Raw genomic sequence first — 27932 nt, forward strand, 5'->3', positions numbered from 1 at the left:
AATACCAAATGAATTTGTAGCACACTTTGAAAATATTTCTTAACAAGCCAACAGGTAGGGAGTTCCCTAGTGGCCTAGTGGTTAGGATTCAGCTCTCTCAGTGGCGTGGCCGGGGTTCAATCCCTGTTTGGGGAAATAATATCCCGCAAGCCGCAAGGTGCGGCCAAAAAAAAAAAAAAAAAGCCATCAAGTAAAATCTGCATTTTATTTTATATTGAGTTAATAAATGGAATTTTTAAAAGATAGGAAATGGTATATTCATTTTGCTTACATTGAGACTAGTTAGAACTATTAAACTCAAGTACTTAGGAAATTTACTACTTTTGTACATTCACTTGTATATTTCAAAGAGCTTTATAATAGACTATGAATATAGCAAATTAAATTCTAAATAAATGTTTACCAAATATGTATAACATTGAATTTCAGTTCTGATACAATTCCTAGTTTAAAATACAGATAAAATCATAACTAATACAAAAATTGCCAAGCTGATTGCAGAAATTTTGGTACCCAGAGCAGGGACGCTGTTTTCCGGCAGAGGAATAAACTTGGCTGCTTGTGCAACATTAGAAACCTCTGAGGTGATATTGGCTTCATTGATGGCTTGGACTGCAATATAGAATTTGGTGACATTTTCTATTTTAAAAGGTTCTGACTTAAATTCAAAATTTTCTATTGAGCTGGCCTCCTTAGGTATTAGACTAGAAGTATTCACTGAAGCAGCATTGTCAAAATCTTCTCGGAGATCCAGGAAACTCTTACTTATTCTTATAATGTAGCTGTTGGCTGGAAAACAAACAGATATTTCATGTATGTTAGAATCACTAGGATGCCTTATTGCAACCACATTGCCTTGCATGTAGGGGCCTATCAGAAATGCACACCAGGTTTTTTGTCTGGTTATTCCATCTTTATTTTAAGAAAAAATATGGGAACAGTTTTTTATCTAGTTATCTAATCACAAAGAATTTAATTCAAAATTGTATAGTACTAAAAATGGAATCTAGATTTCTTTTCAGAAATAGAAATATGAAGAACTGAATCCACTTTTGATTTAGAACAAGCAACACAATAATGTTTGAGCATAGTAAAGATATTTAGTACTCTGCCTGTATTATTTCTCATTAAGCTGAGAGAGAGAGTAATGGGACGGGTGAGGAAGAGAGCAGATAAGTAGAGTGGGAGCCAGGGATAAGGATAAAGAGCAAAGGGAGGCAGAGAGGCTGGAATGTGTACCAATTAAACATGTTTAGGAGCTAGGCAGACTTTGATTAGCACCTTAGTTCTACTATTTTCTAGCTGTAACAAAGAAAAATTTATTTACCCCTTCTTACCTTTAGTTTTCTTATCTGTAAAATAGAGAATCGGTCATTCAATTCATTCAACAAATATCTACGGAATGCTAGTGATGAGAATTATATATGATAATGCATGAAAAGTATTTAGCACAATGTCTGGGAGTTAATAAATGTTTGAAATATTAGCTATTATTACTGTTACTTTATCAAGAAAGGAAAGAAAGATGCTGATGAATGTTTCATTTCAAAATGCTTTTAGAAATCTACAAGGGCCATCGATATAGAAATATATTCTCACATTATGAAATGCCATGAACAATAAAACATCAGATGTCTTCTTTGAAATGAAGACTTTATTTTTTTTTCATGAAATGTTGAAGATGTTTTAAGCATGTGGTGAATAACTTCAATTTAGTGTTTTTTTTTTTTTTTAAATTCAGGCTCTGTGCCTTAAAATTCTAGTCTTTCAATAAATAGGCCTTATCGATCTGACCTATTCCACTACTCTTTACATCCTCTCTGCATTCCATTGAGGTGGATCTATCTATCTATCCATCCATCCTTTACTTTAATTCAAATATTTCATTGTGAAATTTTGCTTTCTTGACTTTGATCATATTATTTAGTTCCTTTTTTCCCTGTCATGACTCCCTGGAATGTGCCTCCCTCTCCCTATCTATGCAATTTGTACTCATTCTTCAAGGCCCAACAGGAGGTCCAGTTTCTTCATGAAGTCCTGGTCATGTATTTCATCCCCTTATGACTCTCTTCCATGAACTCTCATTGCATGGAAAGGAGTTTTCCAGTTTTATAGAGGTTCAGTTTATCTTTTCAATTTGAACATATTATTCTTGAGAGCAAAAGTATGTTTTTGTATGAACTAGAGTACTCCTTTTGTATGAAATAGAGTATCTGATACTGTGTTGGGCATGTATTTGACCTCCTTAATTACTTCTAGGCCCCAACAGACACATGAAAAGATGCTCAACATCACCAATCATCAGGGAAATGCAAATCAAAACTACCTTGCACCTGTCAGAATGTATTTTATCAAAAAGACAACAAATAACAAGTGTTGGTGAGAATGTGGAGAAAAGGGAATCCTCTTGCACTGTTGGTGAGAATGTTGGTTGGTGCAGCCACTATGGAAAACGGTATGGAGGTTACTAAAAGAATTAAAAATAGAACTACCATACGATCCAGCAATTCTACATCTGGGTATTTTTCTGAAGAAAACAAAAACCCTAATTCAAAAAGATATATGCACTTCTATGTTCGTTGCAGCATTATTTTCAGTAGCCAAGATATGGACCACCTAAGTGTCCATTGACAGATGAATGGATAAAGAAGATGTGGTATATATATATACAATGGAATATTACTCGGCCATAAAAAAGAATGAAGTCTTGCCTTTTGTGACAACATGGATGGACCCAGAGGGTATTATGCTAAGTGAATTATGTCAGACAGAAAAGGACAAATACCACATGATTTCACTTATATGTGGAATCTAAAAAGCAAAACAAATGAACAAACATAACAAAACAGAAATAGACTCATAGATACAGAGAACAAACAAGTATTTGCCAAAGGGGAGGGGAGTGGGGGGAATGAGTGAAATAGGTGAGGGAGATTAAGAGGTACAAACTTTTACAAAATAAATGAGTCATGGGGATGAAATGTACAGCATGGGGAATATAGTCAGTAATACTATAGTAATTTAGTATGGTGACAGATGGTAACTAGACTTAAAGTGGTGATCATTTTGTATTGTATAGATGTATCAAATCACTATGTTATGCATTTGGAACTAACATAGTGTTGTAGGTCAATTATACCTTAATAAAAATATTACTTGTTGACCAAGAATAGTTATTCAGTTGATGCCCAAAATGACAAAATTAGAGGATCATAAAATATTAGAATTACATCATCTACTTGTTTTAGTAATTCTAGGTCATATAGTCTGATTTGCATATTTGACAGGTATGGAAATTGGGTCCCAGAAAATTTAAGTTTTTTATTCGAAATTATATAGATATTTATTTTTTGAGATACTTCTACTACCTCCTTTTGCAAGGCCTAAGGGTAAAATTTGATAGCAACTACAGTACCTTCCTACTTGTCACAAGGAAAGAGGACGATCAGATCCCACCTATTTGAGGCATTTGAGGTTAACACAGTGAAGTTTTTTTTGTTTTTTGTTTTCTTTCCCAATGTACATATGAAATACTTTCTTCCTTCTTTTAGTTCCTATAATCAGCATAAGGGACGTTTATTATGAAGCCAATCATGAACTGAAGTCTTGGTCTTAACTGAATTCAATTCAGAATTAAACATTTGGTCAGATAATTTCATTTATGGCTTTTTCAGTGGAAGTTTCTTTTTAATTTCACTGTATTTTTAGGGGTCATAATGTATTCCAGAGCTGTCATGATAAGAATCTCAATACTGAAGTACAAAGAGCATTTCATGGGTATTTTATGTTTCCTTTGGCTTTAAAATGATTTTTTTCCATTGTGTAATAATGACAAAAAGAAATATAGCTACATGGGAAATGAAAGATTAAAAAGCATCATTTCTTTTGAGAGCATATAGTAAGGGGTTTATTATAACCCAGGAGAAAGAGCATTGAAAGTGGCTTTTCAGCACTGACAACCTCTGAGATATGTGTCTATTGATATGCATAGTGCTTTCATTTTACCACCTTAAAGGGAAAATAGCAAGATTGGCTTTACCCCATAAAAATCTACTAGTCTAGGGCTTCCCTGGTGGTACAGTGGTTAAGAATCCGCCTGCCAATGCAGGGGACCGGGGTTCGAGCCCGGGTCCAGGAAGATCCCACATGCCGTGGAGCAACAAAGCCTGTGAGCCACAACTACTGAGCATGTGCTCTAGAGCCCCGAGCCACAACTACTGAGCCCACGTGCTGCAACTACTGAAGCCTGCGTGCCTAGAGCCTGTGCTCCACAACAAGAGAAGCCATTGCAATGAGAAGCCCGCGCACCACAATGACGAGTAGCCCCCACTCGCCACAACTAGAGAAATGCTCGTGCACAGCAATGAAGACCCAATGCAGCCAAAAATAAATTAAAAAAAAAAAAAAGAATCTACTAGTCTAGCACAATACTGGACTATGGTAGGCATTCAATAAATACTAATTTAATTTGTTAAATTTAAAGCAAAGCTGAAAGTGATTCCTGGAATGATGGCAATTTATTCTAATGAACTTGGAATGAATGAGATATTTTGGCCTTGAACTCTAATTCAAACTCCATAGCCAAATCTCTGCACTTGATCCTCTCTCTCTCTGGGACATCTTCACTTAACTTGGCTAACTTCTCTCTTCTTCAAGACATAGGTCAGGGATAGTCTGCCCTGAAAAGCCTTTTAAGATATACCTTGTGATCTTAACCCTCAAGCAGAAGTGGCCATCCAATGGCATATCTCATCATATTCTGTAAAATTATCTGTTTATTTGCAGGAAGTATCTTTTGCTTATATAAACAAAAAAAAAAAAAGATTTGTGCACTCAACTAAGTGCAAGTTATATATTTTAAAAAATGTTTTAATTTAATTTATTTTTTATACAGCAGGTTCTTAGTAGTTATCTATTTTATACATATTAGTGTATACATGTCAATCCCAATCTCCCAATTCATCCTACCACCGCCCCCCCAGCCCCCCCGCCACTTTCCCCCCTTGCTGTCCATACATTTGTTCTCTACATCTGTGTCTCAATTTCTGCCGGTTAATCTGTACCATTTTTCTAGGTTCCACATATATGTGTTAATACACGATATTTATTTTTCTCTTTCTGACTTACTTCACACTGTATGACAGTCTCTAGATCTATCCACGTCTCTACAAATGACGCAATTTCATTCCTTTTTATGGCTGAGTAATACTCCATTGTATATATGTACCACATCTTCTTTATCCATTCGTCTGTCGATGGCTATTTAGGTTGCGTCCATGACCGGGCTATTGTAAATAGTGCTGCAATGAACATTGGGTTGCCTGTGTCTTTTTGAATTATGGTTTTCTCTGGGTATATGCCCAGTAGTGGGATTGCTGTGTCATATGGTAATTCTATTTTTAGTTTTTTAAGGAACCTCCATACTGTTCTCCATAGTGGCTGTATCAATTTACATTCCCACCCACAGTGCAAGAGGGTTCCCTTTTCTCCACACCCTCTCCAGCATTTGTTGTTTGTAGATATTCTGATGATGCCCATTCTAACTGGTGTGAGGTGATACCTCGTAGTTTTGATTTGCATTTCTCTAATAATTAGTGATGTTGAGCATTTTTCATGTGCTTCTTGGCCGTCTGTATGTCTTCTTTGGAGAAATGTCTATTTAGGTCTTCTGCCCATTTTTGGATTGGGGTGTTTGTTTTTTAAATATTGAGCTGCATGAGCTGTTTATATATTGTGGAGATTAATCCTTTGTCCGTGGATTCATTTGCAAATATTTTCTCCCATTCTGAGGGTTGTCTTTTCGTCTTGTTTGTAGTTTCCTTTGCTTTGCAAAAGCTTTTAAGTTTCATTAGGTCCCATTTGTTTATTTTTGTTTTTATTTCCATTACTCTAGGAGGTGGATAAAAAAGATCTTGCTGTGATTTATGTCAAAGAGTGTTCTTCCTATGTTTTCCTCTAAGAGTTTTATAGTGTCCACTCTTACATTTAGGTCTCTAATGCATTTTGAGTTTATTTTTGTGTATGGTGTTAGGGAGTGTTCTAATTTCATTCTTTTACATGTAGCTGTCCAGTTTTCCCAGCACCACTTATTGAAGAGACTGTCTCTTCTCCATTGTATATCCTTGCCTCCTTTGTCATAGATTAGTTGACCATAGGTGCCTGGGTTTATCTCTGGGCTTTCTATCTTGTTCCATTGATCTGTGTTTCTGTTTTTGTGCCAGTACCATATTGACTTGATTACTGTAGCTTTGTAGTATACTCTGAAGTCAGGGAGTCTGATTCCTCCAGCTCTGCTTTTTTCCCTCAAGATTGCTTTGGCTATTCAGGGTCTTTTATGTCTCCATACAAATTTTAAGATTTTTTTGTTCCAGTTCTGTAAAAATGCCATTGGTAATTTGCTGGGATTGCATTGAATCTGTAGATTGCTTTGGGTAGTATAGTCATTTTCAAAATATTGATTCTTCCAATCCAAGAACATGGTATGTCTCTCCATCTGTTGGTATCATCTTTCATTTCTTTCATCAGTGTCTTATACTTTTCTGCATACAGGTCTTTTGTCTCCCTAGGTAGGTTTATTCCTAGGTATTTTATTCTTTTTGTTGCAACGGTAACTGGGAGTGTTTCCTTAATTTCTCTTTCAGATTTTTCATCATTAGTATATAGGAATGCCAGAGATTTCTGTGTGTTAATTTTGTATCCTGCAACTTTACCAAATTCATTGATTAGCTCAGTAGTTTCTGGTGGCATCTTTAGGATTCTCTATGTATAGTATCATGTCATCTGCAAACAGTGACAGTTTTACTTCTTCTTTTCCAATTTGTATTCCTTTTATTTCTTTTTCTTCTCTGATTACCGTGGCTAGGACTTCCAAAATTATGTTGAATAATAGTGGTGAGAGTGGACATCCTTGTCTCGTTCCTGATCTTAGAGGAAATGGTTTCAGTTTTTCACCATTGAGAATGATGTTTGCTGTGGGTTTGTCGTATATGGCCTTTATTATGTTGAGGTAGGTTCCCTCTATGCCCACTTTCTGGAGAGTTTTTTTATCATAAATCGGTGTTGAATTTTGTCGAAAGCTTTTTCTGCATCTATTGAGATGATCATATGGTTTTTATTCTTCAATTTGTTCATATGGTGTATCACTTTGATTGATTTGCGTATATTGAAGAATCCTTGCATCTCTGGGATAAATCCCACTTGATCATGGTGTATGATCCTTTTAATGTGTTGTTGGATTCTGTTTGCTAGTATTTTGTTGAGGATTTTTGCATCTATATTCATCAGTGATATTGGTCTGTAATTTTCTTTTTGTAGTTTCTTTGTCTGGTTTTGGTATCAGGGTGATGGTGGCCTCATAGAATGAGTTTGGGAGTGTTCCTTCCTCTGCAATTTTTGGGAAGACTTTGAGAAGGATGGGTGTCAGCTCTTCTCTAAATGTTTGATAGAATTCATCTGTGAAGCCATCTGGTCCTGGATTTTTGTTTGTTGGAAGATTTTTAATCATAGTTTCAATTTCATTACTTGTGATTGATCTGTTCAGATTTTCTATTTCTTCCTGGTTTCAGTCTTGGAAGGCTATACCTTTCTAAGAATGTCCATTTCTTCCAGGTTGTCCATTTTATTGGCATAGCGTTGCTTGTAGTAGTCTCTTAGGATGCTTTGTATTTCTGCAGTGTCTGTTGTAACTTCTCCTTTTTCATTTCTAATTTTATTGATTTGAGTCCTCTCCCTCTTTTTCTTGATGAGTCTGGCTAATGGTTTATCAATTTTGTTTAACTTCTCAAAGAACCAGCTTTTAGTTTTATTGATCTTTGCTATTGTTTTCTTTGTTTCTATTTCATTTATTTCTGCTCTGATCTTTATGATTTCTTTCCTTCTGCTAACTTTGGGTTTTGTTTTTCCTTCTTTCTCTAGTTCCTTTAGGTGTGAGGTTAGTTTGTTTATTTGAGATTTCTCTTGTTTCTTGAGGTAGGCTTGTATAGCTATAAACTTCCCTCTTAGAACTGCTTTTGCTGCATCCCATAGGTTTTGGATTGCCGTGTTTTCATTGTCATTTGTCTCTAGGTATTTTTTGATTTCCTCTTTGATTTCTTTAGTGATCTCTTGGTTATTTAGTAATGTATTGTTTAGCCTCCATGTGTTTATGTTTTTTACGTTGTTTTCCCTGTAATTCATTTCCAATCTCATAGCGTTGTGGTCAGAAAAGATGCTTGATATGATTTCAATTTTCTTAAATTTACTGAGGCTTGATTTGTGACCCAAGATGTGATCTATCCTGGAGAATGTTCCATGCGCACTTGAGAAGAAAGTGTAATCTGTTGTTTTTGGATGGACTGTCCTATAAATGCCAATTAAATCTATCTGGTCTGTTGTGTCATTTAAAGCTTCTGTTTCCTTATTTATTTTCACTTTAGATGATCTGTCCATTGGTGTACGTGAGGTGTTAAAGTCCCCCACTATTATTGTGTTACTGTCGATTTCCTCTTTTATAGCTGTGAGCAGTTGCCTTATGTATTGAGGTGCTCCTATGTTGGGTGCATATATATTTATAATTGTTATATCTTCTTCTTGGATTGATTCCTTGATCATTATGTAGTGTCCTTCCTTGTCTCTTGTAACATTCTTTATTTTAAAGTCTATTTTATCTGATATGAGTATAGCTACTCCAGCTTTCTTTTGATTTCCATTTGCATGGAATATCTTTTTCCATCCCCTCACTTTCAGTCTGTATGTGTCCCTAGGTCTAAAGTGGGGTCTCTTGTAGGCAGCATATATATGGGTCTTGTTTTTGTATCCATTCAGCAAGCCTGTGTCTTTTGGCTGGAGCATTTAAGCCATTCACGTTTAAGGTAATTATCGATATGTATGTTCCTATGACCATTTTCTTAACTGTTTTGGGTTTGTTTTTGTAGGTCCTTTTCTTCTCTTGTGTTTCCCACTTAGAGAAGTTCCTTTAGCATTTGTTGTACAGTTGGTTTGGTGGTGCTGAATTCTCTTAGCTTTTGCTTGTCTGTAAAGCTTTTGATTTCTCCATTGAATCTGAATGAGATCCTTGCCGGGTAGAGTAATCTTGGTTGTAGGTTCTTCCCTTTCATCACTTTAAGTATGTCATGCCACTCCCTTCTGGCTTGTAGAGTTTCTGCTGAGAAATCAGCTGTTAACCTTATGAGAGTTCCCTTGTATGTTATTTGCCATTTTTCCCTTGCTGCTTTCAATAATTTTTCTTTGTCTTTAATTTTTGCCAATTTGATTAGTATGTGTCTCGGTGTGTTTCTCCTTGGGTTTGTCCTGCCTGGGACTCTCTGAGCTTCCTGGACTTGGGTGGCTATTTCCTTTCCCATGTTAGGGAAGTTTTCGACTATAATCTCTTCAAATATTTTCTCTGGTCCTTTCTCTGTCTCTTCTCCTTCTGGGACCCCTATAATGTGAATGTTGTTGCGCTTCCTGTTGTCCCAGAGGTCTCTTAGGCTGTCTTCATTTCTTTTCATTCTTTTTTCTTTATTCTGTTCCACAGCAGTGAATTCCACCATTCTGTCTTCCAGGTCACTTATCCGTTCTTCTGCCTCAGTTATTCTGCTATTGATTCCTTCTAGTGTAGTTTTCATTTCAGGTATTGTATTGTTCATCTCTGTTTGTTTGTTCTTTAATTCTTTTAGGTGTTTGTTACACATATCTTCCATCTTCTCGATCTTTGCCTCCACTCTTTTTCTGAGGTCCTGGATCATCTTCACTATCATTATTCCGAATTGTTTTTTGGAAGGTTGCCTATCTCCACTTCATTTAGTTGTTTTTCTGGGGTTTTATCTTGTTCCTTCATCTGGTACATAGCCCTATGCCTTTTCATCTTGTCTATCTTTCTGTGAATGTGGTTTTTGTTCCACAGGCTGCAGGATTGTAGTTCTTCTTGCTTCTGCTGCCTGCCCTCTGAGTGCACAAATCTTAGAAAGAAAAAAAAAAAAGAACCTAATAGTATTTGAAAATTCAACAAATGGTCAATGAATGAAGGAAATTGTGCAAGTACAGAAATACTTAGAAAAAGTTTTCCCTCTTAGGGAGAAAGGAACGCAACAGAAAGCTCTTAAGTCAGTCTTCTCAAAGTAATTTCTAAGATGGTTCATACTGTGAGAGGCAGTTTGGCACAACAGAATCTGACGAGAGTGAGTTAGTCTTCTAATTTATTTAATGTGAAGTACTTTGGGCCAGTTCATTATCTCTTGAAGCTTACGTTTTCACATATGAAAATAGGTGGCCCATAGTAGACAATCTATACATGTTATTTATAAATAGGACATTAGAAAATTTTTAGCAAATGAAAACCAGTGGGATTTCTTTTAGTATATAATATTTTTAAATGTTATGTCAAACTTACCTTTTCCTTTATCTAGGACATTGCCAGGGTCTGTTCATGAAAGTTGAATGTGATCTTCTTTAAACTTAGCCTCAACGTCTGTAATTTTGGTGGGTGGGAACACGTGAGGGTGATTACCAGGAGGAGGAGCTCCTGATACAGTAAACGGCCCTCTAGAGGTTAGTCTGCTAAAGTCTGTTTCAGCTTTTGCCACGTCATCTTTGACCCCAGGTCTGGGTGGTTTCCGTATAATTTTACCTACCAAAAAAGCAATTTTGTAACTTGTCATATTGTGATACCTATTGTTTATTTCATAATCTCATTTGCAGCTGTAGAGGGTTAATATTGATTGATAGCAGCCATTGAAAAAGTAACAGCTTTTAGTGAAAAAAAAGCTTGTTTTATCGGTGTCATTTAAAAATTGATGAGGAGAGACTTCCCTGGTGGTCCAGTGGGTAAGAATCTGCCTCCAATGTAGGGGACATGGGTGCGATCCCTGGTCTGGGAACTAATATTCCACATGCTGTGGGGTGACTAAGTCTGCACGCTCAAGAGCCCGCGTGCCACAACTAGAGAGCCCGCTCACTGCTGCTACTGAGCCCACAGGCTCTAACTAGAGAGGAGCTCGTGCCCCAAAACGAAGAGCCTGCACTGCAACAAAGAGCCCGCGTGCCACAACAAAAGATCCCACATGCTGCAAATGAAGATCCTGCAACTAAGACCCAATGCAGCCAAATAAATAAATAAATATTTAAAAAATAAATAAATAAAATTGATGAGGAGACATTGTGCAATCTTAGTACTATCTTTTAACCTATCCATCTTTACTTCTTGACTGTAAATTCTTTGAGGACAAGGATGGCGCCTTATATATCTCTGTAGCTCCAGTATCTAGCAAAATGCTTGCCACCTAGGAGGTGCTCGGTAATTTTTTTTTTCAATGTAAATGAACCGAAGGAGATGCAAACAAAACATATTGGAAGCATAGTCCTATGCTAGGTCTGTTAACATAAATATGGTTTTGAAACATAAAGGTGATTATATAACTATATAACTAGGTTTTCCATAGTACATTATAATTTAAATGCTTGCCACATATAATTTACCTAAATAAATGACACATTTCTATTTTAATGCCAGTTACCATTTTCAACATAGCCTGGTATGTACAGAGCTTTGTTCTGTTGTTGTCTTAAACTTAGCCTAGCCATGTTGTTTCTTGCCTGGGCATGTCCTTTTAAACTGTATCTACCACTTCCATGATAATCTGTAAAATATCTTGAGTAGATGCCATCATTCTTGACAGTATCAGCACCTTGATATTGAAATGTAATATTAGACATACAACAAAGTAAAAATGACAATATCAACTGTTCATGAGCACTAGTGATGGAAGCTATTTTGGGAGATAGTGTAGCACAATTTTTTAAGCACATGAAACCTAGAATCAGACTACTTGGGTTCAAAACCTGGCTTGGCCACTTGCCAACCTTTGACTTTTGGAAAGTCTAATTCATGGTAAGCATTCAATTAATATTAGCTACTATTATTTCATAAGAGAATCCTAACAAAATAAGGAAAATATAACTAAACTGGAGAAAGCATATGCAAAACACCAACACTAATGAAAATAGAGAAAAACTGTACTCTTGTTACATGGGAAAGACAAAATTGTTCATAAAATTTAAAGAAGATAAATGTGCTCATATTTATGCCTAGACAAGATAATTGAAAAGTTAAAAAGTTTTAAAAACATTAAAATTAAATTCACTTAAAATATGTTTCATTAGCATATATAAGAAAATTTGACTTCTAAGTCATGTGATTATAGTAGGATTTTAAGTTCAGTGGAAGTTGACGCAGATTCTTATTACCTGCACCGTTGTCCCATAGCTCTAATGTTACTTGATGTCCATCTTCGGTTTCTATAATGGCTGTTACATTGATTCCCAGTACAGGCAAAAACCCTTGACTGACTTGTGCATAAACAATCAGTAGGTTAGGATAATGGGCTGTATTTTGACTTGTGACCTGTTGCAATTACTAGGAGTGTAGTAGGACTTCTTGCTCGAGTAGTCACTGTCAACGTTTGCATTTGAAGGCTGGCATGATTATTTAGAAGGCTGTAGGTCCAAGTACCTGTCTGAAAATTTTAAAAATAGCTATTTGAGAGCTTTTGTAATATCTTCCTACTCCTGTATATGATGTTATCTTCATTTTTTCCTCAAAATTGGTTGATAAAGCATGGAGAAAATACAAAAAATATTCTTACCTCTGCAATACCTGGTATTCAAAGATGAGCAGATCGAATATTTAGCTTATCTTCTTTGAAATCTGAGGTTTTATATTTCTTTCCTTGTGGATCTTGGAGAAGAATTTCTGGCTTTTGTATTGTCCATGTGACAACAAAGAAAGTGGCATTTCCAATTGTACTGTCCACAGGCACTGTACCATTTATCCATTTCCTTCCTGTAATTGTCAAGGCTTTGCTTTCCAACTGTTACATAAATAAAAACAACAAACATGTGAAACTGATTTGTTATTACAGTTAGTAACATTTCAAAGTTTAGTCAGTTCAGAGTAATTCTAAATATACTTTTAAGATTTCAATTAAAATAACTAAGAATGATTTTGAAGAATTTTGCAAATAAAAAGCATTTATACTGATAAAAAATAGAAAAATCAAAAGAAAAAGTGACTATAAGTGTCACAAAAAGCAAATTCAATAAGGATATTACACCTGAAATGTTTTCAGGCAGAATAGTTATTTATTAGAGAAAGAAGTTACTATTTAGGATAATAAAAAGTTACTACAAGTGTGAAAAGGCAAAGAATTTTTTTAAAGATACTGACCTGAATAGCCTGCTGAGTGATGCTGCCACTTCTAGATGAAATTCTACTGAAAGCATTAGTAAGGCCGTTTATGTCTTTATTGGCATAAAAACAATGTCCTCCCCAAATGGAATTTTATTTACCTTTATAATACTAATTTTATTTTATTTTATTTTTAAAATTTTTATTGGAGTAGAGTTGATTCACAGTGTTGTGTTAGTTTCAGGTATACAGCAAAGCGAATCAGTTATACATATACATATATCCACTCTTTTTTAGATTCTTTTCCCTGTTGAGTAGAGTTCCCTGTGCTATACAGTAGGTCCTTATTAGTTATCTATTTTATATATAGTAGTGTGTATATGTCAATCCCAGTCTCCCAATTTATCCCTCCCCCTGCTTTCGCCCCTGGTAACCATAAGTTTGTTTTCTACATCTGTGACTCTTTCTGTTTTGTAAATAAGTTCATTTGTACCATTTTTTTAGATTCCACATATAAGCGATATCATATGATATTTGTCTTTCTCTGTCTGACTTCACTCAGTATGACAATCTCTAGGTCCATCCTTGTTGCTGCAAATGGCATTATTTTGTTCTTTATTATGGCTGAGTAATATTCCATATAATACTAATTTTAAATGGGAAAATCATGTTTGCTATTATACTCTTATCAATATACTATAAAATACATTAAAAAATTTCTTTTTAAACTTACAGAAGATGAATTTCCCAGACCTTAGGAACTTTTAGTATATCAGTATCCTAGATGTGACCCTACAATAACTAAACCTTGCTCAAAATATGTTAGAACAAAGAAAAAAACTAGCCAAATATTATTTTTATATCAATCATTAGATTTAAGTGCTTTCCACATTAGTAAAGCTGATCTAATCACCAAATAACATTATGAAAATTAAAGACAATTTTTAAACTAGCTGCTTATTTTCTAGTTGTATCTAAGATATACCAAAACAATTAGAGAATGGCAGTTTAGAATAAAGTAAAAATTGATTAAGTGCAGAAAATAAATGATACAGGAGTTAATGAAGAGGGAGATAACTTAGGTGTCAGGAGCTGGAAAAGAATGGATTTCAGAGAGCAAGACTTGGGAATCAGGTCTCTAACTCTAGCCTTGGGCAAGTCATTTCTATTCTCTAGGTTTATATTTCTTCCTCAGTGAAATAGGGCTATTTGAATCTCTACTTTAAGATTGAGCAGGACAGATACTGAGCCAGAATTTTGGAACTGCAGTTGAATGTCATTAGTAACCATGGAGAAAGAAGTTTCATTTTGGTGGTATTGGTAGAAAGTGGTGAGAAATGAATGAAGACAGAAAATGTTGACTAATATTAGAAAAAGCTAATATAGGTAGAAATGGAGAGAAGTGGGGGTGGGGAGAGGAAATATATTAATTTGAAGGACAAGGACAAGGAAAGGACAAAGATTAATTTTTTAGGATAGGAAAATTTTGAGCAGTTTGTAGTTTAAGGGGAAAGAGCCCCTGGAATGAGAGAAACTGAAAAAGTGTTTTCTATTCAAACTCTATTCCAAAGGTTTACCTGTCATATCTGACAGTGTCTCCAGCTCTTTGGCAGCAGAAGGTCCCAGAGCAATGGTGTGGATGATCGCACCACTTTGTTTTACCTCCTCAAAGCATAAGTTTATTTCATTATCTTCCCCATCAGTTAGTAATATGATTTCAGAACCAGAAGTGCTTTGGTTACTGTGGATAACTGCCTGATAGTAAAAAACCAGATTATTAATTATAGAATATAATATCTAAATAAATTAAACTAAGAATAAATCTGTTCTTTAGTCTTGTAGAAGTCTTTAGGCCTATACATCAGAGTAGGCAAAAGGAAACTTTGTTTGTATTGTCATTCCAGGTTTTGTTGGTTTGGAAATGAGTGTAACATACAATGGTCTTGTAGGTTTCCAAAGGCAGAATGTTAACAGTGCTTTCACATATACTTAAGTTACCCAAGAGAGAAAGAATAAAACACTGAGAACAATGTCTAACACATAGTAAGTACTCAATGAATGTTAGCTATTATTATTATCCCAGGAGATACTTGGGGTAGAGGCAAATGACCCAGGCAGTTTGGAAGGTTGCACACTAGACAACATTTGTAAAGCCGTGACTGAAGGCAGGTGTTCAAAGTTAAATGATGTGACGTGCCTTTTAACGCATTTTAGTTGCTAATTGAAGAATTTCAGGATTTCCTGGAAAAAACATTGACCTGTCATGAAGAAGGAAGTTCCTGAATTTATCAAGTATTATAATTTTGGGGGTATTTTCCTGATTTTTACCAAAAGTAGTGGCTAAGACAATTTACTCAGACAAATTGAGAGTAAATTCTCGCTCTGCCATTTGCTAAATAGAATAGCTAGTGTTTAGTTTCTCTATCATTCATATATATGAATATATATTTATAATAGAGTTCTATAAATAGCTCACTGTAATGATTACCTTTTTGAACTTTGGAGTAAGAAAGACCAGATTTACCAATTACTGACTCTATGATCTTGAGAAAGATATTTAATTACTCTGAACCTCAGTTTCTTTATGTGCAAAATGGGCATAAAAACAGTGCCTGACTAAAAAATTAATGGTAACGATAAAGTAAGATCATGAATGTAAAGCATTTAACATAGGCACTAATGTAGTATATGCTCAATAAATTTCAGATATTATTATGATTCTGTAAGTAAAAGCTTATATGTTGATATGGTTTCTTTACATGAGTAACAGAGGTTTTTTAATGTTTGAATGTAATTTGATATAATCTCTTCAGTAATAGACTCTGTGGTCAAAATGTCATAGATATATATCAAAACATATTAAGAAAAACATATATGAACCAACATGTGCAAACATTATAACATATTCCCAAGATATAGTACTGTCATATTTTAGAAGTGAGTAGACATATATAAGAATTATGATTTTTATAATAATAGCAATCCTTTCTTGAGCACTTGTTTATCTTTTTTATTGAATTATAGTTGATTTACAATGTTATATTAGTTTCAGGTGTACAACATAGTAATTCACTCTTTATGAATTATACTCTATTTAAAGTTATTACAAAATAATGGCTATATTTCCCAGTGCTATACAATATATCCTTGTTGCTTACTTATTTTATATGTAGTAGTTTGTATCTCTTAATACCATACCCTAATCTTGCACCTTTCCCTTTCCTGTCCCCACTGGTAACCACTAGAGTGTTCTCTGTATCTGTGAGTCTGTTTCTGTTTTGTTATATACATTCGTTTGTGTTATTTTCTAGATTCTACATATAATTGATAACAGAGTTTTTGTCTGTTTTCTCTGTCTGACTTATTTTCCTAAGCATCATACCCTCTAGGTCCATCCACATTGTTACAAATGGAAGAATTCCATTCTTTTTTATGGCTGAGTAATATTCCATTGTATATATGTATTATATATATACATACATACACCCTACATCTTCTTTATTCATTCTTCTCTTGATGAACACTTGGGTTGCTTCCATATCATGGCTATTGTAAATGATGTTGCTATGAACATTAGGGGAGCCCTTATTTATCTGACATAGTTCCTATTAAATGAGATAGGTTCTGTTACTTTCCACATTTCATTAATTGAGGAAACTGAGACTTTCTTAGTTGAGTAACTCACCCACAGTCATTTAGCTAGGCATAATAGAACCAGAATTCCAGGTTTGTCTGGATCTAGAACTTGTGTGTTTTCTTAAAGCAATATGATTTACAGCAAACAGATATCATGAGGAAAGCTAAGAGATGATATTAACTAGTGGCCAAAATAAGAGTAACAGTCTCCACTTTTTAGCTGAGGCAATGAGAGGATCAGTGAAAGGAAACGGTTTTCCTTTCACTGAAAAAGAATATAAATAGGCTTAAATAGAGGCTGTCTTAGGTTGGAAGAAATTCAAATGAGTACTGAAGGTGTTTTAATATAGTTCACAATTTTTATTTCATTAAACTTCTATGTATCTGTCTTGAGTTTGGTACTATACTTGAGGAACTACCTCTATCTTTGTGATTTTTAAATGTCAATTTAACTTGATGAACTGGGGTTTTCTTTATCCGTAATATAAAAATATTAGTAATCTCCCTCTTCCACAATCCCCTTAACAGCATTATTTTCTCCTCATAGAAATTCAGACTATGGGAGTGATAAAGAAATGAGGAGCTCCTAACTAAGTAATGGTGATTATGTGCACACAGGATTTTTCTTCCCTTTAACCACTCCTCAGTACAGCTCAGTTCCTCAAGGGCATGTTGGTGAAATAACCACACTCAGAGAGGATCCAACTATGAACAATAGTCAACAGAAGGTCTTTAAAAATTATTTAAGTGAGGGACCTCTAAGCTCATGACCCTTGTTCCAAGAGAGCTGGACAAAATTAAAAGCAATGATAAATGGCAAGTGATATTTAGAAAAGCATTCTTATTTTACCTGGAATCCTGCTTTGAGTCCCCTGCAAATTGAAGTTCCACCATCAGCTTCTTGAGGCAGATTTTGGTAAACATTATCATCAGTTATTTTTGTTAGATGATTTTGGATTTCAGCAACACTGTCAAATGTAACCATCCCAACCAAGGATCCCTTTTTGATAATTTGAATCAAGTGTAGTTCTGCTGCTTGATTCATTCGAAAGAGACGGTCTTGGGCTTCCCTGGTGGCGCAGTGGTTGAGAATCTGCCTGCCAATGCAGGGGACACGGGTTCGAACCCTGGTGCGGGAGGATCCCACATGCCGCGGAGCAACTAGGCCCGTGAGCCACAACTACTGAGCCTGCGCGTCTGGAGCCTGTGCTCCGCAACAAGAGAGGCCGCGATAGTGAGAGGCCCGCGCACCGTGATGAAGAGTGGCCCCCGCTTGCCGCAACTGGAGAAAGCCCTCGCACAGAAAGAAGACCCAACACAGCCAAAAATAAATATAAAATAAATTAATTAATTAATTAAAAAAAAAAAGAAAGAGATGGTCTTCCTGTAAGAAAAAGATGTCTGAACAATTCCTGAGTTTCCTCCAACCTTGACAGATTGGTGAAAAACAAAGTTCATGGGCCAGAGATCATAATAATAATTGATTACTGTATTTTAGCGTTTAACTTCTTCATTATATTATAAAGAAATAATATTAAAGAAAAACTTTAAAAATCAGTCATGTTATACTTGGAAAAGCCTTAAAATTTTATACCTTCTTCTTGAACAGTAAGGAAATAATTTAAAAATGCACACAAAAATGTTTGTTGCAACATAATTTTTGATAAGTTGAAAATCACCAAAATGTCCAATAATGGGGGTCATTTGACTAAATTATAATATGTGCATACCATATGACCATTAAAACTTGTGTCATGGAATCGTTTTTTTCCTTGGGGAGTGTTTAAGGTATAGTAAGTAAAAAAATCATATTATAAAACATTATATAAGATATAATCACATTTCTGAGGAGGAAAAACAAAATACATGAACAGAAAAAAGATAAGAATGACATATGCTCTGTAGAATTATGGATGATTTTCGTCTTTTCTTTTTGTTCAGTTATGTTATTCTAGTTTGTTAGAACTAAAAGTTAAAGAATAAACATCATCCATAATCCAATAACCTTAATATAACAATTATTTTTATTTTAGTATATTATCTTCTAGTGCTTGTCCATATAAAATCACTGTACTAAAATTTATTAGAATAATAAAAATATTTTTTAGTTAGCTTAGTAGAACTAAACCTAAGATTAAATTATATTTCTATTAGCTTAAATACCTAATTTAGGAGAGCTAACAAATAAACGTCTTACTGAATTCATGCTTCCAGATTTATCAAATAACAAACAGACTACCCGCTGTTTGGACTTGAGTAAGGAAAATGTAGGATGAGTCGGTGGATTCATTTCTGTCATGGGAGATATGTTCTGAAAGTCATCAGAGTCCATGATTACATCCCATGTGGTTCTGCCATTGCACATTTTGTTTTGTAGGTTTGGAGCTTCTGTATCGTGTGTTTTTTCTGTACAAAATTCAGTCACCTGGGAAAAATCAGTTGAAAGACAATAGTACGGTAACTGACGAGGCATTACCTTCCTTTCCAAATATACAGTTGGCTGCCTTATACATCCTCCACAGATTTTATCTCCTGACAATTAAAAATTATTTCATAATCTAACATTCTCAGATCCATTTTGCATACTTGAATGGAGAAAAAGCAAATTAAAACCATCAATATGCACTGGAAATTTATTTGGTAATTCTTTTAGGTATAGGTAGATCATAGCACTGGGGGATGATGGCGGCTGACACAACTGCTTAAGCTAACTTCTTACTTTCCCTTCTAGACTCTTGGGGGACTCAAGCCTTGAAATAAGTTTAATGGAAAAAGGGACAGGATTTGCAGTAATTTCTAGTTTCCCCCTAAAAGTGGGGTAAAGAAAATGGCCTTCTTTAATTGCCTAAGTATTTTCTATCTCTTTATAGTTTATTGAAAAACTTGAGATCAGATATTCTAACAATCTCAAATGTAATTGGCTCTGGTGAACTTAGACATAAATAAAATAATATTCCCCCCAAAATAATGAAAATGTGGGAAGAAAATGAGGAAATGTGATTGCTTCTCTTTGAGTTGCAAATGGTGAGTTGTATCCAGTAATTCTGCCAAATATTTCATTACTATAGAATCTATGAAAATCCTCCAAGTTTTGAAAACCTAGTAACTTGGAAAAACACTAGCATAAACTAGTAGCATTCAGGAAAGAATTTGTCTTGCAGTAAAGCCTCAGCTTTATAAATATCATTTTGTTTTTTTAAATGCCCTCCTCATATAAATCTCCTGCTGTAAGCTCAGATTTAGAACTAAATTATTAAACTTGAATACCTTTTATTCAAGTTTTAAGAGTTTGTTTTCCTTCTGTTAAGTTTCTGATCTACATTTTTCAGAAGGGGTTATATTGGATGGGAGAAAAATATAGTTTTCAGTCAAAACAGTGATTTATAATCAACTTGATGATATGAAATGCCTACCAAATGTGGCTCCTCTTGCTACTGTCACTGCCTTTATTCGGGGCCTTCAGGTCTCTTATCTGCCTATTGCCATGGCCCTCCAACTGGTCTCCCTGCCTCCACTACCTCACTTCCTTTTGTTTTTCACAGTCAAAAACAAATTATCATCCTGAAAGGATAAGCTGGTTACATCACTAGTCTGAAGTTGATAAAATAAAATCCAAACACCTTAGTTTTGTAGGTTCCAATTTTGTGTTTCAATCTCATTTCTTGCTTCTTCCTCACCATGTATGCTTTGCTTATAGAACATTGAACTTTCTCCTGTCCTTAGAGTATGCCAGAAACTTTCACAAGGCTCTCGCTAATACAAATGGAAAAGGAAATTTGTGCAAATTAGAAAAAGGTGCCCTTTTCTCAAGTTCTTTTATTGCTGTCTACCTGAAAAGTGTTCTAATAAATATGAAAATCTTTAGTGACCATGATGCAAGTAATTTGGGCAGTGCTCAACTTGTACAGTCATGTGTGGCATCCTGTATTTTTCTTCTTTTTTTAAATCTTTTTTCTTTCTTTCTTTCTTTTTACATCTTTAGTGGAGTATAATTGCTTTACAATGTGGTGTTAGTTTCTGCTGTATAACAAAGTGAATCAGCTCTATGTATACATATTATCCCATTATCCCCTCCCTCTCATCCCTGTATTTTTCCATCTTGGTTTCTGTAAACCTGTTTCTTTGCCTAGAATACCCTTCCCTTTCCTGCTTTAGCAAGTTCATACTAATTTTATTTCCAAATCCCAGCTCAAAACTCATCTCATTAGACACAATTTTCTGACCTCCAATTGGAGACATTTGCTGTAGTCTCATGGCACTTAGTTTCTATTTCTTCCTACTTTGTATTCATATTTATTTTTCTTTTATCTCTACCTCTCTCACTAAATTGAGTTCTTCAAGAACAGTTATTTTTAATTATTTCTATATTTTTTCAGTTCCTAACATGGTGCTGGACATGAAGTGGGAATAATGAATTTTAAAGAAAGAAAACCATGGACTTGAATATTCATTATTTCAGATCATATTTCTCTTGGGTCTGAGCTTATGCCCTGGGTACAGATGCTATGCAATATATTTAGTCTATGTTACGATAATTAGAAGGTTGTGTTATTATGCACAAGATATATGGTTAAAGTAGAGTATTTACCTCTGAGCCATATCTTACATAATTAGTTGCCCTCCATATTTCAGTTACATGATTTTCTTTCATTATTATTTATTTTTCAGGTAGGCAGCATGAGTTATCTCCTCATAGTCATATGCTTTTGGAATTTATAGTTTGATACAGATAGTATATATTCCAATTATCCTCTTGTGTCACATGATCTGATATTCTATTTGGATGCCGAACTTTGGCTGCCTTTGTGGATCCAGATTCAGCAGGTTAAAGTGAAACTTCTAGATTCATGTTTCAAATATTCCCAGGAGGGAGTTTTATTAAGCTGGAAAACAATTTCTACTTAAATATCTCATTGCTTTCATTTAGGAGTTTTAGAAAAAAATATCGAGTCTATATTTTTACTCAGGTCCTTCATCATTAATGCCCTAGACTCCAAAACAATTTTAAATCTTATTGGAAATAATAGGCCTTTCCAAACCTCTACGCATAGAAGTCTATGTTGCTAGTAATTTGGTATATGAAAATTTGCTTCTTTTAAATGTTAGTTTACTATCTAGAGATAGTATACTTTATCTTGATTTGTTGTTTTTGATAACTTTCATATGTTTCATATTTTAAAGTCTTTTTTACATGTTTGGAAACTTTCATTAGGTAGCTATAATATGTTTGCATTAATTAAGGCTGGATTTATCCCGGGAAAGAGACAATTCCCTATTATCCAAATATTTTATAAATTTAAAAAATAAAAAATTTTAAGTTTATTTTATACTCACCTTGTGCTAAGCACTGTATCATACTTTCTTTATATTAGCTCTTATAAAACTAACAGCAATAACACTGTAAAGTGAGTTTTATAATTCCTATTTAAAAGACTAGAGAATTAAATCTCAGATTTAGCAGTTTGCTCATAGTGACACAGCTCGAAAATGACAGACTGGGTTTTGACATCAGATCTGTCTGACTCCAAGTCACCTGTTCTTATCTACTGAGGTTTATACATTTAACCAAATATTTCAGGTCAAACATTAGCTTTGGAACTTGAATTATTGTGTTGTTATTTTTTAATTTGTCAGATTGGTGATTGTGAACCTTTCCTCTTTTGTTGTTCTGTAGAGACAGAGCTGTTTATGTTTTCACCATACCACTCTGCAAAACTTAGTGTGCTTTAGTGTGAAGATAATGGAAAATAGAGACTGTCAGTACTTTCCCAAGCTACAGAATGAATTACTTTGGAATAGTAATATGAATAACACTTAGAAGAAAGAATTAAAAGTAAGGTTGTAGTTCTAGACACAAGTCCACAGAAGTCAAATGAGGGAAGGGATGTAATAAGAAATTCTGTGATGCCAATGAGAAGGGTACAGTTCTACCACTGAAGAAAAAAAAAAAGCAGGTTAGTAAGAAAGGGTGGAATAATTTCCAGATACACCCTGACAAGACTGGATACACTGGACTGGATAAAATGGCTATTAATTAACTGTCTTAGTAATTTCCCTTATTTCTATTGGTATATATAATTTCATAGTAGAAAATCCAGCTTCCCTAATTAATTTTTCCTAAAGGGTTCCTTTGTGAGACTAGAAAAAGAAGGTACTTACAGAATGGAGACTTTGCATAAACATAATGGACTCCCTTGCAGTCTGGGATTTTTCTGGGATGAATATACATTTTGCTTCATACAGCCTTGTCTTTGAGTCACCTCTGCATGGCCTTGTCATGCAGCTGCCTCCCTGGCATTTCTTGAAAACCACGTTTATACCAGTAATATGAATTGAACATCTGTGATGAACGAATTAGATTATATTTGTACATGAAGGCCAGAGAAATTATGAATAAAGATTAGCATCCTAAAATCATTCCCTCAGTGATAATTGCTATAGACCATGTACCAAATTTCCATTTTGACAAAAGTAGGCACAGTGTCCTCTCCCTATTTACCATTGATTTCAACAAGAACAGTGATGTTAATTCATATTTCTTAATGTTCACTGCTCATTAATGTGATTAATATATCTATTATCCTTGTGACCTTGAGCTTAAGATGATAATTCCTAACTCACAAGGATGTTGTGAAAATTAAGTGAGTTAAGAGATACAGAGGAGTTGCTTCCCAGCAGGGAGGGGAGAGTCAACATTATGCTTAAAACCCTCTTAAATTTCTTATGTATGGTACACATATACATATATATATATATATACACACAAATATATATATTGCTATATAGGTGTATACATATATGCGTGTATACCAAACATACAAAACCATGTGTGGTTTTTGTGTTTACAGCATTTTACAATTTACATTTGAAAATCACTGAGCTAGACTGAAAGAAGAAATGAAAATAAACCCTGCATGGAAATGCTTGTGCATTCCAACCTTTTGGTCTTTATAAGTAAGATAATTGTCAAGGTCCTGGCAGAGAATGAGGTGGGGTGGGGTATGGGTAAAAGATAAAAGGAGTTCTTGTTTATCTGCAGGATTTACTCCCATTCTGTGTTAATATTAAACTTCAAAACATTAATCTATTTAAATAAATTTATTTGTATTGCAAGGATTAAAGGAGATGGTTAGTCATGTTTTCCAAGAGGGTTAGCTCTAGAGTAAAAGCCTGAAAACTAAACTTACACTGCCTCCAGCAAAGTGCCTGGCACACAGTAGGAGCTCAATAAATGTTATATTAGATACTTGTTTTTACTAATATATCTCTTTTTATGACTGATAAGGAAACTCATTTATTTTTCATTAATTTATTAAAAATTGGTTGTTTGATACATTCTTTGTTTAGCTTTTACTTTGTACCATGCCCAAGGCTAGGGGATTAAAAAAAAAAATCAGCCCTCAAGGATCTTAAAACACAGACAATTACTGCCCAGTGTGACAGAAGCCCACGCACATTGCTTTGGGAACAGTGTCAAGGATGTCTAACCCCAAATGGAGGGAGAGGAAAGACACTTAGGGAAGAAGCATTTAAACTGAGTCTTGAAGGATGAACAAGCATTGTTTGAATAAGGGAGATGGTGCTGGGAGGAGTTGCGTGGGAGGAGGTGACAGTAATGAGTGTCCTGGGTTGAAAGCCTCCTCTGTGTGAAAGATTCCAGGCAGCTTAGGAGAGATAAAGCAAACAACACAAAGGCATTTTTCTACCACACCTCTTTTCTCTAATATGTTTTTTTATCCTAAAGACTTATTTTCTATTACACTGATTTCTGTTGTTCTTTAATACTCATTAACTACTCCATGTGCTTGACATTTTTAATTTAAATATCTCGTCTATTCATAAATAGGACCTGTCTAAATCTACCCAGAATTATACTTCTTAAAAAATCAATTTTCTCACTTATCCTTATGAAAAGTACTTCTTTTCTTTAAGCTCAAGATTAAATGAAAAATAAATATATTTAATATGAGGCTCTAACAGTTTAATTGATTTCAATGAAACAGATTCACCTTAAAAAGTTATGAATCAAACGGAATAAAAGATTGGGTAGGAACTTGAACTCTAATTCTCAGATATCTTAAGTTTTAGGGTACAACTTTTTTCTTTCTCTTTCCTCTGACAATAACATATTTTTAGTACAACTCCCATGAATACTGAAGTTTTTCCCAAATTTTGATTGATCTTGATTCCAAGGTGTAATACCAGAAATTGTTGGACAGATATATAGTGGGGCAGGTTGGATATTGCAATTAACTCTATGAGCATTCAACCACTGAGGTAGCCTTTGTTTGCCTAGTACAGAAAATTAAAAAGTCATAAGTGAAAAGTTTTGAAAACAGATTTGTTTAATAGAATGATACCTTGTTGCTTCAATAGTGTTTCTTCTGGAAATATAGAATGGCTGGTCCACATTATACTTATCAAATATTCCCCATCGGAGATGGGCCCACTCATGGACAAATACTCTGCCTATGAGAGAATATTGCCACTTATAAATTTATGTTTAAAATACACATATCCCGGCTTTATGAAAGTTCACGTTACACCACTTTTACGAAAGACCTTAGTACCTGTTTTTGCTAACAGAAAGAAGTTTGAAGAGGACTTTCGCTTTTATGAAAAAAGGCGAAAAGTAAAAATAGCAATCAGCATTTGTTTCGCAGCCAGCTGTTTTACAGACAGCACACACCCAGAGCAGGAAGAATGGCACCACCAAGCTCCTTCCCTGGGAACTGCACTCAGCATCTCACCCTCAAACCCCATAGATTTGAACTGTGTCTGTGAGCATCTGTGCTTTATCTCGACATATTTTGTTCATCTGTTAACAAGATGTGTCCTAAGGTAATCGCTTCTTTGCTGTATACAATTTTGACTTATGAAAGGTTTCATAGAAATGCTTCTTTTGGATAGTGGGGGAAACCTGTATTTAACTATTTTCCTTATATTTTAAGGCTCCCTTCCCCATATCCTCAACCTAACTGAGTCAAGGAAATCTAGAAATTGACAACTTTCATTAGGCCAAAGAAGTTAAAATGGGTTAGTACAATAAATGGTTAATTTTATTATTAAACACACACAAAAAGAAATATAATTAGGTTGAACATAACTAGTAAATTTCCAAAGGTATTAATACCTATTTTTTCCTTTAAAAATTTTTTAAAAATACCATTAATCACAATGTTATATTTGTTTCCAGTGGAAATAAAAATAGAAGTATAAAATAGATATCCCTACCTCAGGACCCATAGATAGGCAAATTATTAGTCAACAAGAAGTTTGGAGTAAAATGTATATATTGTCCTTTTTCTCCACATTTTCCATGTTGAAGTGTATAGGGATCATCTCCATATTTTAGGTGAGGATTAGCAACTATGACATCTGCCTAAAAAGCAGAAGAGCAAACAAGCCAAAACAGATCCCAAGAGCAATAGAAACAAGGAATTTTTCATCTAAATTAAGACCAGTAATATTATTAATTTAAATACTAAAGTAGTCATTAGTAATTACTAAAAAATTATGAGTATTAATTTTTTTAAATCACAGGAAGAAAGAAACAGTTTAGGAGCTAGATAAAATACCCTACCTGGTCATATGCTTCTTGTTTTGGCATTAAGTACTCAGATTTTGACTTCCACGTCATTGGAATTAAAATGCTTACATTCCTGAAATAAACTCTTCATTTGGTGGCCTGAAACAGGTAAGTAGAAGCTTCAGTTACCATTTCCTGACAAAATTAAAAATACCTTGTAGTAACAATTTCACAATGAAATGAACATGAAAGTGTACATACAAACAAGAAGAAGCTAATTTAAGCCCCTCTCCCCAAATATTTTGGCAAAGACTAACTGAAAAATAGGTTACATTTTACTATATTTCTCTAGTCTGTAAACTCTCATTTTTATATACTTAGAAATCAATTCTTTATTTTTCACTTATCCAGACCTGCATTCAGCATTATGGGTTGGAGCAGGGAGTGAGGGTGCTAGGTGAGATATAAAGGTGATTAAGACTGGCAGTCTGTTGGCAAGTTGCTTATTGAATTGAACAGAGGTGCTTAAAATGGGGTTGGGAGTTTGAAGTTTGGTAGATTTTATACTGTTGTTAATTGAAAAAACCATTTTGCTAGATTTATTTTGAGTTATCTTCTCATAAGGAATGTGTTCATAAAAGGCAAAGTTTTACCAAGCAGTGATTTTGTGAAAATATGTAGGTCATTGGCTTCAGATTCCAGTTTTGCTACTTATTGTATGACTGTACAAATCACTTAACTTCTCTCAATTTAAATACAACAAGGGTAATTAATAATCTCTATTCTTGACCACCTCATAGGGATATTGAGAGGATCAAAGAAAGTAGTAAATATTAGAGTGCTATATATAGAGTATTTTATTATAATGACTAACCCAGATAAAATTAAGAAGTAAGTCAACTTCAAAAATAAGTAATATTTTCTTTAAGATCAGATACCTAAGAATTTCAAAATTTTTAGAGTTGAACAAGTATGAACAACTGAAAAAATTGAAAAAATGTATAAGATAATGAACCTCTAGGGCTTAAATGGAGGTTAGTTATTGAAACATTATAAAAGTAACTTCATAAAGATCAAATTTGAAAATAATTCTCCAGTAGCTCGAAGGTCTTTCTTTCAGCTTAATGAGTTGAAAAAATATTAGTAGTTTGGCCTTTTAATAATTCTTTTGGAGAATGACTAATGCTATTAATATATAATACATAATATTTAAACTAAGCAGATATTAATCTTGACAGTTTAGATACATGCTATATAAATGACGAATACTGTCTAAGCAATTTTGGAAAGTTACAACTCTGTGTGAATGTGTGTATGTGCCTAGGCAACATGAGTTGAAAATACTCAATGAAATAAATATAAATGGATAATAAAATTTTCACTCACCTTTATGTCTTGAATGAGTTTTTCATCTTCTGGCACACTGGGGTTAATTGCAATGACAGTGCCATCATATCCATTGTTAATCAAATTTACCATTGAGCTTTTCATTCCAGGCAAGAGATGCAAAGTTAGGAACAGAATAACGTTCAGAGTGAGCACCATTTTTTCGCATGTTACAATAAACCTATTGGAAATACAAGGAGAGTATTTATGTATCAGCTT

The 27932-nt window shown here is 34.4% G+C and overlaps 1 protein-coding gene across 1 annotated transcript; it reads right to left on the reverse strand.

The window, feature by feature from the left end:
* Nucleotides 1-448: 448 nt before the first annotated feature.
* LOC133088427 (calcium-activated chloride channel regulator 1-like) lies at nucleotides 449-27872 on the reverse strand. Its single transcript, XM_061186371.1, is given in 15 exon segments — nucleotides 449-789; nucleotides 10370-10606; nucleotides 11493-11663; nucleotides 12223-12374; nucleotides 12376-12491; nucleotides 12621-12845; nucleotides 13202-13323; nucleotides 14740-14917; nucleotides 17649-17863; nucleotides 18989-19223; nucleotides 22958-23138; nucleotides 25159-25267; nucleotides 26033-26180; nucleotides 26382-26522; nucleotides 27714-27872. Coding segments are annotated over 15 exon segments (2730 nt in total).
* Between the last annotated feature and the right edge of the window lie 60 nt (nucleotides 27873-27932).

The sequence above is a fragment of the Eubalaena glacialis genome, chromosome 3 (assembly GCF_028564815.1).
Source record: "Eubalaena glacialis isolate mEubGla1 chromosome 3, mEubGla1.1.hap2.+ XY, whole genome shotgun sequence".
Classification (NCBI taxonomy): domain Eukaryota; kingdom Metazoa; phylum Chordata; class Mammalia; order Artiodactyla; family Balaenidae; genus Eubalaena; species Eubalaena glacialis.